The following is a 9595-nucleotide window of genomic DNA, read 5'->3' as shown; positions in this document are numbered from 1 at the left end:
TTACTTTAGATGATGAAAGAATGGCCTTATTGGAATGTGATTCTGAGTTTTTAGCTTTTGCTTCTCGAAGTCCAAGGATTTCAAATCTCTGAGTTCATTTCTATATATATGTGTGGAATTAATATTTAAGTATGTATTTTGCTTTAATTAGTCTAATTTAATATTACTATTATTACTTCATTGGTAATTAAAGCTAATCAATACTGTGTATGTAACAATAGTACTATGCTATATATGGTACTTAGTACCTGATTTCCTTTTGCATTAAGGAATAAAATCTTAAGCATTAATTGCCCCTTTTCTTTTTTTTTTTTTTTTTTTTCTAAAGGAGGTTTCTTTTCTATCATACGCTCGGCAGTAACCCGCACTTACAGTTGTATAATATTTATGTTTTTAATATCAAATGTAAATATAAAATAATATATTGAGTAGAATGTAAAACTTCATTTTTTAAAAAGAAGTGACGAGAAATATTATTAGAAATTGAAGTAGAATTATAGAATGATTTAAGCACTTGATTTTTGTTTTTATAAAGAAATTAACATTGAGAGTATATAATTTGAGAAACATATTAGAACTTAATATTAAATTTATTATTGCATAAAATAGATTTGGATTATCTTTTATGCACACACTTCAATGCTTGCAAAAATAAATACAATAAAACTAAAATTAACAAAATATAAAATGATAATGAAATTCTTCAATGCTTGCAAAAATAAATAGAATAAAACTGAAATTAACAAAATATAAAATGATAATGAAATTGAAAAAAATAAAACTAATCAAACAAAACAAACAAAGCGATAAAAAACTACAGTATTCTTCTTTTAACTGACAATTAAAAAACCAAATTAAATTTTTGAACAAATTAGAAATAAATTTCAAAATTTTAGAAAAAAAAAAAAAGAAAAACAGAATTATGAATAAGACTACTCATCATCTTATTTTCTTGTTTCTAAATTGTGTGAGATCAATATTGAAATTGAACTGCTAAGAGATGAAAATTTTACCATCTCTTTAAAGGAATTCTTTTATATATATTTTTGGGCTATGATAAAATAACAATCTAAAAAAAAGAACCACAATCAACTCATCCTCTGATGGAAAGCGAATTTTAGTATCTTAATTTCAATTTATTCAAATGAAAAAAAAAAAGAGAAATTTGGTGAAATTCAATTAGGGAGATGAAAGATTTGAAAACAAAATATAGATGTATTCAAGTATTTTAATATCAATTTCAAATTGTATTGATGATCATTAAATTTAGAAAATTAAATTTTAAACATTTAAGGAAGTTAAGAAGGTTAAAAATTATAATAATGATTATTAAATTTAAAAAATTAAATATCAAACATCTAAATAAGGTAGAATGGTCAACATTAATTAATTAAAAGGAAATAAGAAAATTGCAAGTAAAGATACTAAAAGGAAATAATTAAATTTTAAAAGTTTAAAAGGCAAAATTTTCTCATGCAAGAAAAAAATATAATGCTAAAAATTTAGAGAATTTGCTTTTCAAATGCTGCACCACTTCATCAATCAAAAAAATTCTATGATACTCCTATATATATATGCGTTTTATAATGACATTTTTTTTAAGAAAACATAATTCATTAATTAATATTGAGATCATATATCAAAAGCCAATAGAATTTGCTGATTTTTTAATAAATTAAAAGAATTGTATATGTTGTTTGGATAATAATACTAAAAATACAAGAGATAATATTATATCATTTCGCTTAAAAATGATATCGATAAAAGATAAATCTTCATAATAACAACTAGTTTTTAAATTGATTTGGATGACAAAATAATAACTTCTTTAACTCATATATTCCCGATTTGTTTTTCCAAGAACTTGCAACATATGATCTATACAAATAATGAGTTTCCATCATTATGCATCAACAGAAGAACAAGTCACACTATTAGCCATCACTTGACCATTATACTTAGGACCTATCAGTTTTTGAAATATTTATTCATTTATCACTGATAAATCAGTGTTAGCAATTGCACTATTTTCAGCTTTTAGTATCAGAGCTTTCTCCTATAAAAAATTAAATAAAGTTATTACAATAAAATTCTGTTTGTTTCCGTAAAAATAACTTACAGGAAAATATGAAAAATATGTTTTGAAAAACACATTATTTTTCAACGTTTGGCCTTACCTAAAATATTTTTAGAAAATATTTTTCAACATTTGATATGATATTAAAAATTTTAATTTTCCATTATATAAATAATGCATTTACATCTGTTATATTATTCACAAGCAATCTATATTAAAGATAAATTTAATAATTAGATTTTCTATTTAAAATGTATTCTCATAGTATAAATACTATAATGATGATTAATTTAGTCTAATAGTGTGATTTAATTTTTTTTTTTGATTAAATTATTTAACAGTATAATGTATATCATGTTAAGATAATTTAACAATATATAAGTATTATAATTACTTTAAAATATATTGCTAAAATATATATTTTAAGATGTATGAGCTTTAATATATTTTAAAAAATATATTGTCAAAATAATTCAATGATTATTTTGCAATACTCATGTTGCAAAAAGTATCATGTAAAATACATTTTAAATGGTACGGACCTATCAATAAATTATTTTAAACATTTCTTCAAAAAAAAAAAAAGCTACTTGGCATATTTGACACTTTCAAAGAGACTGCAAGCCCATAATTATACCTCTTCATGAGGTGAAGTATTTCTTTGGTGGATCAAAGAGACTAGTTTTGAATTATGAAATAAGTTAGGAAAATGTTTTCCCATGTAGACAAGGGTATATCATGTTCCTTAATTGCTAACTTATTAACAATGAAAAAATATAAAAAATATTTTCCTATAATTTATTTTACAAAAATAAACAGAGCTTAAGATAAACAATATTATGTATTTATTTTCTTTAGCTATTGCCTTACAAATAATAAATATTTAAAGTTTCTCCTTTAAATTCATTAAAAAAACCACATAAATATTAAAAGTTTTTATTTATCAATACATGGTTATTTTATGCTTTTCTTTTTTTTTTTCTTATACAATTTTAGTAATATTTTTTTTTTTTTAGAATTGGAAAACTGTACGTCATAATAATACATGCATTAGGTAGAATCAGCTGCCAACTATTAATCCAATTTAATATTTAATGTATTCTTTTTTTTTTTGAGAAAATATTTAATGTACTTCATAATAATACATGAATTGGAAAACTTATACCAACCAAAACTACTTTCATTCAATTTTCTTACACCTCTGCTCTTTCAGCATTCCCAATAAAGTTCGAGAAAAGGGCAGTTAAGTAGATGTCTTTATTTCATTTACTGAATTGAAATTTCCCTATATGAATAAGTGGACTACATAGTTTGTTTAACTTTTAAAGATTTTTTTTTTTTTTTTTTTGAGAAAACTGAAAAAAAATGATTGAACAATGTTATTAAATGAAGCTTGTGATTTTTTTAAAGCATTTTCTTTGTAACGTTATTTTATTATGAGTTTTGCTAAATGATGTAAGTTATGTTTGTCACCATCCGTGCATATTTGCTAAATTTCTATTTATTTAAATATTAAAATAACTATAAAGGTGAAAAAGACGTGAAATACTTGTTGTTCGATAAGTTATATTGATTCGCAGAATTAATGTTATTATATTTGCATAAAAACCCACACTAAATTATTAATTATAAAAACAATTTAATTATTCAAACATTTTTTTTTAATGAAACCATTATTTAATCTGAAATATTCTTACCAAAAATAGTTAACATCATTTATTCTATTGCTACTATTTAATTTACTGACTGTTATTATATATCATATATATTTATATCAAAACTACCAAATAAACTGTGTGTGTTAAAAAACCATTTAATATTTTAAATATTTTTTTTTTTTGTATTGAGACAATTACTCTATTGATGGATTATTCACAAAATAAAAAATATTATTTATTCTTTTACATACTTTTCACTATTTATTACGAAATGGATAGTTCTTTGTCTTGCACTCAAACCCTCTGTTAGCATTGTAGTTTTAGTATGACATTATCTCTCCATAAAAAATACAAACGTTAAATTTGTAAATGGTTTCATTTTTGCATCAGTTTAAGAAATAGGTTTTGAAAAAATATTATTTATAGTCATCGTAACCACAATACCAAGAAATATAATGTCAAATAATATCATATAACAACAAAATAAATAATAGTTGTATTAAAGAAATTTCCATTCATAATAAATAAAAGTTTAGTTTATATATTAAATAAAAATTTTAAGAAATGAAAAAAAAATTAATAATTTTCTTTATAGAATTGCACTGGCGGTGGTAAGCTGTAGCCTGGAGGGTTCTTCTGATGGGTTTCATATAAATGGTGATTATTGTTGAGTATTAACTGTACATCAGACAACTACTTGAAAGAAGCACCGCAACAAACCAACATGAAGGAGCTTTTAAGTTGAGCATGCAAGTACTAACAAATTTAAAAATAATAAATGAAAAACCTTATCATTTTTTTTAAACTATCGGAATCCGGACTCTATTATCAAGGACCCCCTAATCCGACTTGAGGTTTAGTCACAATTAAAGCTCTTTATCCCCTTTGTAGGTGTGTTTAGTGGGATCGAATCCGAGAGCTCTTTCTATATGTTCAGCCTGCGTTGTCAACTCACAATCCGTAGGTAAAAACCTTATCATATTTGATAGCACATACACAAAAACAAAAACAAAAAAAATTAATTGAAAAAAATAGGTTGTTCATATATATTAACTTAATACATTTGTATGAGTTAAGAAGTTTAGGTTAATAGAAAAGACAATCTCTATTATTATTTTTAAATTATGTTTTTAATTGATAATAAATAATATTTAAAAATTAATTTCTTGATACATGAATGTTTTTTTAAATTAGAATATAATTATAACTTACATTCTATTTTGATAAAAAAATGTTGCAGTTTCTAAAAGTTTATCAGTCAAATAAATTGATAGTAGCTTTGTTTTAGATTTTATAATTATTTCAAAATTTATATTAAAATCAAACAATAATAATAACTTTTTTTTTTTGAAAGGGAGATAAAATCCGATTCATTCATCAAACTTAAATCGAAAACAACTAGAATTTTAATGTTTGAGGCTAGCTCAAACCAAACATGGAAACCAACATATGAATAGGCTTCGTGAGCTAAACTATGAGCGACTCTATTTGATAATCTCTTAACCCAGGTAACAACAACAACAATAATAATAATTAGGCAATGCCGTAATTTTAAATCAAACCATAATAATAATAATTATATTCTAATTTAAAAAAAAAAAAAAAAGAGTTCATGTATCAATGCCTTAATTTTATTTTATCCATTCAAGCTCTAAACTAATCAATGTTTACAATCAAGTTGATTTCGCATTAGCTTATTTCTTTATTAAACAATATAGCTTGTTTCTTGATTGAGGTAAAATTATTAAATTATTCTTAATAACAATAAAGAGTTTTAGAAAAAAATGAAAAAAATTTATGTCTCTCCAAATTCAATATAATATTTGATTAATGCATTGATAGAAACTCATACCAACCAAAATTACTTCTCATTCAATTTATTTGCACACCTCTCTCAGCCCATTCCAATAAAGTTGAACTCTAGGAAAGTGGTTGACATTATTTTATTAAAAATATCATATATACATAAGTGAGATATATTTTTTTTGTTTATTTTAAATTATAATATTTTGGGAAAAGTGAGTTCTGTATATAGATCTATATAATGAGATAATATCGCGTAATAATATATAACGTGAGTTTTGACCGGTGGTCATCCCTCTTCTTTTTGTTTATTTTTTAACAAATAATCTTCAGATTTATTTTCGTCCAAATATTGAGATTTATTATTGTCCATATCTTAGGATTTTATCTCAGATCTAGTTCTGAGTTATTGTTATCACCATTATAGTAATTTTATCTAGCGTCTTTTGTTATTTGGATAGTTATGCAGAAAGAAGTATAAGATCTCATCTCCGATAGAAGAAGAAATTTGAAGTTAATCATATCGGACTTGTAGAAAAACCATAAAATCAAACAATGGCCATGAATAATCACCAAGTGGAGTAAACAATTGCCTATGCCACAAATATTATCTTTTGTCAACTTAATTAGAATTTCAAATCAAGATTGCGTTTTTTTATATTTTATATAATAGGTTTATTATTAGACTTTCTGTATAAAAATATAAAAACATGATAATCTGTATTTCACATATGTATACAGTTTCCTTTTAATGAATTTTCTAATTTAATTTATTCTCAAAAAAAAAAAAAAAAAATGTAGGCAACTGCTTCCCTGATCCTATATACATACTACAACTCATATAAGGGCACTACAAGTTTTCTCCAAGATACTGCAAATCTAGTAGCTAAGAGAGATGGAAGTTCTAATAATTTCAAGAGAGTTGATAAAGCCATCTTCCCCAACAGTTCAACACAAAAGACCCTATAAACTCACCCTTTTAGACCAACTTACTCCTACAACATATTTTCCACTGATTTTGTTCTACCCCATGAATAATGTATCTACTACTCTTCAAACCTTAACCCACTTAAAAGAATCTCTATCTCAAACCCTAAATCTGTACTACCCTTTTTCTGGAAGACCAACTTGTGATAACCTCTATATCAATCGTTTCAACGAAGGAGTTCCATTCTTTGAAGCTAAAGTGAATTGTTCCATGTCTGAGTTTCTCAAGCTCCGTCAAACGGAGTTATTAAACAGTTTTCTTCCGTGCAACCCCTTTACCAAGGAAGTATCCATAGAAATACCCATAATAGCCTTCCAAGTAAGCATTTTCACTTGCGGTGGAATAACATTGGGTTGCAGCATGTCACATAAGCTAATAGATGCCGCAGCAGGTTCTGCTTTCATGTCTTCTTGGACTTCTTTACATCGTCGGGATTTTAACGGCGTTATAGCGCCATATCTCGATGAACCATCACTATTTTTTCCTTCAAGAATTCCATCTCCTCAAGACCATTTATCTCTAATGGAGAGTTTATGGTTCACCGAAGCTAATTACATCACAAAAAGATTTTCTTTTAATCCTAAAGCCATGGCTACTCTAAAAGCTATGGCAAAAGGCGACAGAAAAAATAATGTAGCTCAACCAACCCGAATTGAGACGCTTTCATGTTTCATTTGGAAATATTGTATGCAAGCATCATCAATGGTGGAATCAAGAAGAGGAAGTGACTCTAGAACATCGATTTTAGTTGAAGCAGTAGATCTACGGAAGAAAACAAAGCCACCAATGAATAATGGGTCCATTGGAAACTTATTTTGGTGGGCAGTAGCAGTTGCAGATCCTAATGATAAAAAAAATACAGAGTTACATGAACTCGCAAGTTTATTAAGTGAATCTATTGGGCTATATAAAACTGAGTATACACATAGTTTACAAGGCGATAATGGGTATGAGACTATGTCAGAGTACTGTGAGCAATTAAGTGAGTTGTTTACTTCTGAAAAACCTGATATTTTTGCCTTTACAAGCTGGTGTAATATGTCATTTACAAAGCCCGATTTCGGGTGGGGAGAGCCTTATTGGGTTGGCGTTATGGGAAAAGCAGGAGCTGCATTTAGAAACTTGACTGTTTTTGTTGATGCAAAGGATGGTAAAGGGATTGAAGCCTGGATTACTTTAGATGATGAAAGAATGGAGATTCTTCAACGTAATCCTGAGTTCTTGGCGTTTGCTTCTCCGAATCCAAGGATATCTAGTCTGTGATCTTTATGTCAGGTATGAATGTATATGTGCTAATATTTTCTAACTATTTATTTTATGTAGTTTCATTTGTTTCTTGGATATATATGTTAGTTTGTACCTATTCATAAAACTGTTAAACTTTAAACTACGCCGTTTTGACGAAACTATGAAGGCTTTTTTTTTTTTTTTTTTTTTATATATATTTATAAAGAAATGGCAACGAATTAGAATTTCTGAATAGAATAATTGTCTTGAATTCTAATTGAAATTTCTGATACTTTTATTTTCTCTATTCAGATTCTGTCATATAAATTAAGAAGAATGAAGTAAATTCACTGGCCAAACAAGCAGTATTGCACGTGACTGTTGCTTTTTTGAAGCCTTTTATGTATTGGGTGACACTAATTTCTTTGTCTTAAAGTTGTTTTAGCTAGCTTTTGGTTTGTTTTATTTTGTTTAAGCTCAACGTACTGTTCTGCAATTGCTAGTTAATGTGGTTTTTTTTAGCTCTTTGATTTACTTTTTCTTTCAAACTCTGCCTGCCTTTTGTTTTCCTTTCTGCATTTTGCCAATGCAAATTATAAATATTAATTAAATTATTTTGAAATGTAGGTTAATAAAATAAGGACAAAGGAAATGAGCTGCTCTGGGCTTATGTGAAAAGAAATAAAAAATTTAAAAAAAAGAAAAGCAATTAGATCCTTCATTGGAATTCAAGTTTCTTTTTAATTCAGGGAAATATTGTCAGACGCTCATCTTTTATGTCTGTTATACCTAATATCTATTTGGTCCATTTATTACATTTTCAAATAATAAGTCAATCTAAATTTGGGCGGTTTAAGGAGATAGAAATTAAATATGGGTAAAAAATATCCCCAAATAGCTCCACCTCGTTCTTCTCTGCGTTTTGAATTTTAGTTTCTTGTTTCTTTTTTTCCTTTTTTTTTTCTCTATCGAATTTTTTTTTCGTTTGCCTAAAAATTAGTCTCTTTATCAATTGTCAGTTAGAGAATGAAAAATCCGGTGAAGAAGGTGTGGCTTAAAAATCAATTTTTAACTTATTGCTTGTTTGGTTGTTAAGAAAAAGAAAGAAAGGGTAAGAAATTCTTGATTGAGAGAGTGTAAAGAGAGAAAATGGTGGAGAGTGTCAATCTCCTTTTAGAATTAAACAAAAAAAAAAAAAAAAAAAAGATAACAATTCCCATTTAACTACACACTCTCCTCTTCTTTATTTTTTTGTTTAAAAGAAAATGAAAAGGCAAATCTCGGTCATCACTCTCTTGTTCCTGTCATCGCGAAGATCCTCAACGTTCCTTTTTTATATTACCAACTATCATATCCTTAACCTTCTTTCTATTTGCTTTCATCTTAACCTTCTTTTTATTTTATTTTTTTTTATCTTCGTTTCTTCTATATTTTTTATTTTTATTCTTGTTTTTGATTTGCTTATTGTGTGGACCAGAGTAAATTGGATAAGATTTGTAATAATCGGATCTATGGTCTGTATACAAAACTCTTGATTGAGATTTAGAAAGAGGGATGATGGTGGCAATGTCAGCAGCAATCCAGCAACGTTGCCGGCAAGACACAGTTATCCCTGTTGGATATAAGAGTAGTGATAAACTCCAAGATTGATTAATAATTTATAACACCAAGAATAATAACGGGAAAGACAACCAAAATAATACTAACACAAAACACCAAATATAATTGTATTAATAAGAAGCAAACATTCACAAAGCTTAAGGAAAAGATTACTTACTTGGTTTTTGCTTGGTGCTTGCTTGGTTGGTTACAAATGAGAGGAGGGGTGGTATTTATTGACAT

At 26.6% G+C, this 9595-nt stretch overlaps 1 protein-coding gene across 1 annotated transcript; it reads left to right on the top strand.

Annotated features, from left to right (window-relative positions):
* The first annotated feature begins 6380 nt into the window (after positions 1–6380).
* On the top strand, positions 6381–8274 carry LOC119370072 (akuammiline synthase 2-like). The gene is made up of 2 exons (XM_089722195.1): positions 6381–7801; positions 8066–8274. Exon 1 carries the CDS (start codon positions 6434–6436, stop codon positions 7787–7789), a length of 1356 nt encoding a protein of 451 aa, XP_089578321.1. The 5' UTR covers positions 6381–6433; the 3' UTR covers positions 7790–7801; positions 8066–8274.
* The last annotated feature ends 1321 nt before the right edge of the window (positions 8275–9595 follow it).

Source organism: Jatropha curcas, chromosome 6 (genome assembly GCF_041381405.1).
Source record: "Jatropha curcas cultivar XTBG-Jc1 chromosome 6, XTBG_Jcur_1.0, whole genome shotgun sequence".
NCBI classification, from domain to species: domain Eukaryota; kingdom Viridiplantae; phylum Streptophyta; class Magnoliopsida; order Malpighiales; family Euphorbiaceae; genus Jatropha; species Jatropha curcas.
This window is presented reverse-complemented; position numbering and strand designations above follow the sequence as displayed.